The sequence below is a fragment of the Echinops telfairi genome, unplaced genomic scaffold (assembly GCF_000313985.2).
Source record: "Echinops telfairi isolate 266 unplaced genomic scaffold, ASM31398v2 ScPeMD7_5868;HRSCAF=6743_0, whole genome shotgun sequence".
NCBI lineage: Eukaryota > Metazoa > Chordata > Mammalia > Afrosoricida > Tenrecidae > Echinops > Echinops telfairi.
Genome location: NW_022109767.1, coordinates 18,052,153 through 18,058,980, shown reverse-complemented (window position 1 = coordinate 18,058,980; position 6,828 = coordinate 18,052,153). Strand labels below are relative to the sequence as shown.

The window sequence follows — 6,828 nt, the reverse complement described above, 5'->3', positions numbered from 1 at the left end:
TGGAAGAAACACACATCAGCCTGTGTGATCACAAGGTGTCAAAGGGATCAGGTATCAGGCAACAAAGAACAAAAAAGCATATCATTGTGAATGAAGGGGAGTGCAGAGTGGGGACCCAAAGCCCATTTGTAGGCAACTGGACATCCCCTTATGGAAGGGTTGTGGGGAGGAGATGAGCCAGTCAGGGTGCGGTGTAGCAACGCTGAAACATACAACTTTCCTCTAGTTCTTAAATGCTACCTCTGTCCCCTACCACCCCCCCCACTAACATGATCCCAATTCTACCTTATAAACCTGGTAGACCAGAGGATGTACACTGATACAGATAGGAACTAGAAACACAGGGAATCCAGGACAGATGACCCCTTCAGGACCAGTGGTGAGAGTGGCGATTAACAGGAGGGTGGAGGGAAGGACAGGGAGAAAGGGGGAACCGATTACAAGGATCTACATCTAACCTCCTTCCTGGGGGATAGAAAACAGAAAAGTGGGTGAAGGGAGACGTCGGACAGTGTAAGATATGAAAAAATAATAAGTTATAAATTATCAAGGGTTCGTGAGGGAGGGGGATCAGGGAGGGATGGGGGGAAAATGAGGAGCTGATACCAAGGACTCGAGTAGAAAACAAATGTTTTAAGAATGATGATGGCAACGAATGTACAAATGTTTGACACAATGGGTATATGTATGGATTGTGATGAGTGGTATGAGCCCCCAATAAAATGATTTTGTTAAGATCCTTGATTTAAATAATTTATGTATAGTTTTTCAGTGATCTACAATAAACTCCTGACAACTGAAAAACTTTATAAAAAGCTAAAAATAATAATAATAATAATAATAATTAAAGCAAAAACAAACATCAGACTTGTAGTGAAGCTTTAGTGGCAGGATAAATAATTAATGCTTCATAAAATGTTTATGGGACATAATATCCCAGCAGTTTACAAATGTATAACTAATTTTAACTAAGGACAAAGTGATGTTGAAGATAAAGCCTGCAGCACAGGCCATCTGTATCCATTTTCAAGGATATACACAACCAAAAGGTATTCCTGAGGAAGAAAAGCTGTTGCAACTACCAGAAACAAATTAGAAGGATGATATTCAGGTACACCCAATGGTTGAAGAAAAAGATCAAGAGAGCTGTGGAAAAAATACATGAAAAATCAGATGACATAAAGCAACAACAAAATAGAAATTCAGAAGATCAATACAAAGATTATAGAACTATAAGACACTTTTTAAAATTTGTATGACTTTTTTATGAATTTGTTAAAACAAGACCAGTTGAGCAAAGAGTACTAAGGGGGAGTTCTTGGAGAGAGAATCAACAAAAACAACAGACACAAACCTGAGGTCAACATATAAAACACCCAGAAATAAACCCACTTAAAGCAATATTTAAAAACAACTACAAAATACAAGACTGAAAATACGGAACCAGAGATCTCAATCTGCCATGAAGACAAATACAAGGAAAATAAAGTGTAGATATCGAACGGTTGAATGGAAAGGATGTCAGAGTTCTCAAGAAATGACAAACTAACCCAAACTTGGGAAGAAACTAATAGCAAGATAACTTGAAAGAAACTGGGGAAAGCCTCATTAAAGTGAAAAAGAAGAAAATCACAAAATTTAGTAAACAGCAAAGGAAAAATATCAAAACTCACAAACAAAAGAAACTGAGCACAGAAATTTGTGAATAAAGAAATCAACAATACCACACACACCCCACAGCAAAATGACAGCAACAAATCCATACATACCAATAATGACACTGAATGAAAATGGAAAAATCCACCATCCAAGAACCAGAGAACATGTTGGATAGGAAAACAAGACCCATCAATATTCTGTTTATGAAAAAAAACACTTTAGGCACAAAGACAAGAGCAGACTAAAAATCAGAGGATAGAAAAATATTTCAAGTTAACAGCAATCAGAAAAAAAAGATTGGCAATATTCTCTGATAAAATAGACTTCAAGGGACAATTTATCATGATAAATAAAAAAGGACTTCACATAATGATTAAAAGTGCAATTGAACAAGACATAACTATAACATATCTATGCAATGAATAACTCTCAAAATACATTAATCAAACTTTTAGTGATGTTCCACCAAGAGAGAAATAGGCAATAACAACAGAAGACTTCAATATAGCACTCAAGAGGAAGGCTAGAACATCAGGAAAGAAAGTCAATAAAAACAGAAGAGATCTAAACAAAACAATCAACCTGACCATCTAGACATTTAGAGCACATCACACAATGTACATTCTTTTCCAGTGTACATGGAATATTCTCTAGAATAGACCATATATGGGGTCACAAATCGAGCTTTAATAAATTTTTAAACATGAAGATAATGCAAGTCATTTTCTCCAACTACAACCCTATAGAAGTAAACAATAGGAAGATAAGGAGAAAAAAATCAAGTTCATGGAAATTGAATAGTACCTGTTTAAGAACTACTGGGTAATTGAAGAAATAATGAATGAAATTAAAATTTTATTTGAAACAAATGAGAACAAAATTACAGCACAGCAAAAATTCTCCAACCCAGAAAAGTAGTATTCATAAGGCAATTTATAGCAATAAATGCACATATCAAAGCAGTAGAAAGAACCAAAATCAACATTTTGACCCAGCATCTCAACAATTAGAACCAGCACAACAAAATAAACCTTCAGCCAACAAAAGAAAAATAATGAAAACGATAGCAGAAATAAATAAATTGGAAAACAGTAAAATCATGGGAGGAAAATCAACAAGATACCCATCTTCTGTGTTGTTTGCTCCAGAATATAGAAAATGACAGCAAACTTCGGGACTCATTTTATGAAGTGGGAATAACCGTGTCATTAAACCCGGACAAAGAAACTACAATAGGAAACATGCAGGACAACACAGGTGATTATGAATGTAGATGCAAATTCAACAAAACTTTAAAAAAATAATATATCATAAGCAAGTGGGATTTATATCAGGTATACAATAATGGTTCAACATTAGAAAAACCAATGTAATCCACAATATAATTAAAAGAAAGGATAATAACTATTATATAAAGCAGTTTAATTTGAGTTAAAATCAATTCTGTGGCAGTGAGTTTGCATTATGAATCTAATTTAGGAGCTCTGATGGTACACGCGTATATAGGAGGTTACTCTCTAGTTGGGCCACTAGCTACTTGGTCAGAAGTTCAAACCCACTAGTCTCTCCTATGGAGAAAGATGAGGTGCTCCGCTCCCATAAAGATTTACATCCTTGAAAACCCACAGCGGAGTTGTACCTTGCCCTGTAGGATCTTTATGAGTTAGAATGGACTGGATGGCGGTGAGTTTGGTTTTTGTTTGAACCTAACAAAGTCTTATCTCTGGGTATCAAATAGAGGCAAATTAACACACTTAGCTGAAACGTTGGTGGTAAAAATCCACCAAGAGATGCTTTGGGAGCAGAGCAAACAATCTGCTTCTGCAAGGTCACAGTCTGAAAGCCCTTTGCAATGCACGTGACAGAGTAGAACTGCCCACCTTGTCACGCAGTCTGCGGTCTGTAGAAACACATCTGCAGGTTGCCAGTTCTTACTAGTGCTGTGCTACAGGGAGGATTTGAAGAGCCTATCATTTGGTTTACAATCGAGCACTTAACCACTCTGCCACTAGAACTCTTTGTCTTAAAATAATGACTAGTGGGAGGTAGGGAGTTCTATATGAGAGAGTTTCAAAATATTGTGGGGAAATATGGAATCACAAGTTAACGAATGTTTGCACAAAATTTTTAAGCACCCTGGTTGTTAAAAAGAGATAAAGACAAATTTTTAACTAAGACACTGGGGATAGTTGAAATCATTATATATTAAAACGGGTCAAAGGTAACAGACTACTAACCAAGAAAAGAAATACTTCTAAGGGTGTAGGGTGGTTGTTTTTCAATGTTTGAAGGCTTATCTTGTGGAAGAGATATTAAAATTGAACTACCTGTATTCTCAGAGACATATCTTGAAAGGAATAAAATATTTCTATGTATAATGGAAGGAATTTGCTAATTTAAAAATAAACTAGAGTTTGTTGTAAACGGTCTTCAATATTTCCCATCCTAAAGACCAGGACCCCTATACATACCTGGGAAAGCACACATAGTCTTTTCTGGGATGTACCATGCTTCTCTTACAATAAATACAGTGTTGTACATACAATTCTCTCTACCTAAAATCTCTGTCTACAACCCTGCTTCTCTTGCCTAAATCATTGATACTTAGAACTCCCACTTCTCATAGCAACCTAGTTAATATTTATTTGTAGCATGCTGTCAACACACTATGGTTCTATTGCATCCCTATCACTTGAAACATTCTTTTTATATAAAGAATTGATTAATTTTGATCGCACAAAAAGTTAGCTATAGGAAAACACACACATGGCTGCTATTGCTCATCATTTTAATCCCTGCACTGTTGATGCATAGAAGGAACCACACATACTCATTCTATAGGTGAGCTGGTAAAGTGCTTGTAGGGTCTTTCGGGAGAGTGCATGATTACATGAAGGGGTAGCCAAAAAGCCTACATACCCATGGTTAGCTCAGATGGTCAGGAAGTTTTCTAGCAATTTGGAGTGTTGGTTCTGTATATTTTGTCGTCGTTGTTATTTTTAAATGTAAATTCTTCCCTTTCTTATGCAGGGTCTGCGAAACTATTTCTTAATGATACTTTCATTTTGCATCATCTTGACAAGTGCTTTATGCACTGTTTTTTCTAAAATCTAACCCTCGCGTAACCAGGAGATGGCATTCAGAAAATGGATCTCAACTACTCTTGGAGTATGTGAATTAGTTTTTCCCCACAATCTGATAATAATGGAAAACTGAGTTTCAGTCAAGTGTAGAAAGAAACTATTCTTCTGATGGACTGTATTTGAAGGTATGATTTGAATACAATGTATACTGTATATTCTTATAGCATTACATCTGAGGATTTTTTAATAATATGTAAGTAGTATTGTGTGATATAGAAAAATGTATGTAAAATGTACAGTTGTAATTTCCAACTTATTCCCCTCATAAAATCAAGCGAGGTAGATAGTTTGGAGGTTGGGGAACCTACATGATGATGGATTTAGACTTTTAGAACATTTGGACCCTTGCTAAATAAAATAAAATGTCAAGGTTAGTAACTGGTACTAAAGCAGCTGCTTCAGCACCAGTAGTAAAAAAAAAAAACATTTTATTTCAAATTTTTATTTGTGTTACCCAACTCTACCTCATCTATCCTAGCTTGAAATGTTTTTGGTGATCTCCAGATAAAATCAGTCTTCAGAGAACAAAATTCTTTCATTATGAAGCTATGCGTATAATAGATATACCTAACTAATGCCATTGCCACCAAGTAGATTATAACTCATAGCAACTCTACATAATGTTTCCAAGACTGCAAATCTTTATAAGAATCACCCATTCATTGTCCTTGAGTTGTTTCTGTTCGTAATGCCCCTATAGGACAGGGTAGAACTGGCCTTCTGGATTTCTGAGGCCTTCAATCTATGGAAGCAGAAAGGTTTCTATTTGTTCTACAGAGCAGATGACTTTAGAGTTAGCACCCCAGTGAGTAACTCACTGTTACATCAGGGCTCCTTCCATATACATATTTATAAACATGCTACTCTTAGTTTCCTTCCAGTAAGTTCTGATTTATAATAATACTGTTTACAACAAAATGAAACACTACCTAATCTCGTGGCACTCTTGCAATCTTTCCTATGGTTTAGGCCATTGATACAGCCGCTGTGTTTCTCCATCTCTCCATCTCATTAAAAGTCTATCTCTTCCTCCCTGACCCACTTAACCGAGCATGACGTTCTTCTCCAGTTACTGGTCTCTCAGAATATGTTCAGAGTACGGGAAACAAAGTCTTGACATCCCAACTTCTAAGGAGCAGTCTGGCGGTAGTTCCTCCAAAACAGATTGGATTGTTTTTCTGGATGTCCACGGCATCTTCAAAGGCATCTTTTCCTCTTTGGCCTACTGTATTGGCTGTCTGTTTCTTATACATCGAAAGCAATTCAAAATAGTATGGCATAATAATATTGTGTCAAATTAGCTAAGCCAGAATTCTCTGTGATTTGGCAGCTAAGGCCTACTAAACCCCCATGATATGATCTAACATAATTTAATCAACTCCGTAATGGGATCTACTGTGAGCAGCCAATCAGTTATAAAAATTTGGGGTTGGAATTCAATTCCCTTACTCAGGTCATGACCATGGTGCAATTGAAGCTTCCTCAGGGGTGTGGTCTAATGCCTATGTATGTAGATGTGAAAAAGCTTACTTGTTGTTTTTGTTGTTGTTGGGTATCCTGCATCTGGCCCATCACCCCCTGGTTATTTGGACTTGAGCCAATGGCCTGCCATATTGCCTGCTGATCTCAGGAGCCAACGACAGTGAGGGTTGCCTGCCATCTGACCTGCCAACCTTGGATTAATTTGCCTCTCCAGTCATAAGCCTGACCAGGTTACTTTGAATTAATCTTGAATCCAGTGGTCTTCCTGTGGGTCTTGGGTTCATCAGCAGCCTAATCTACATGAGTCAGGAGAAGCCTCCAGTTTAACATCTGACCCATGGACTTGGAGCCTGCCTGGACTTGAACTGGACTTGCCTGCTTCTACAACTGTGTGAGCCACTTTCTTTATGTCAAATTCTGTCTACATATGCATATAAAAGCTTCATTGGCCTTTCTTCTCTGGAGAACCCAGCTTAACACACATGACTTAGGTCAATCCAGGTTCTCACATTATTGGCTCAGTATACAAATTGGATAAGTATGG

At 37.0% G+C, this 6,828-nt stretch overlaps 1 protein-coding gene across 1 annotated transcript in view; it reads left to right on the top strand.

Moving 5' to 3' along the window:
* The window catches only part of TMEM144 (transmembrane protein 144), a 39,452-nt gene extending 34,679 nt beyond the window's left edge, over nucleotides 1-4,773 (top strand). Inside the window, exon 10 of the mRNA XM_004708735.1 lies at nucleotides 4,690-4,773. Within this exon, the coding sequence (XP_004708792.1) occupies nucleotides 4,690-4,773 (84 nt within the window). The remainder of the gene's footprint in view (nucleotides 1-4,689) is intronic.
* The last annotated feature ends 2,055 nt before the right edge of the window (nucleotides 4,774-6,828 follow it).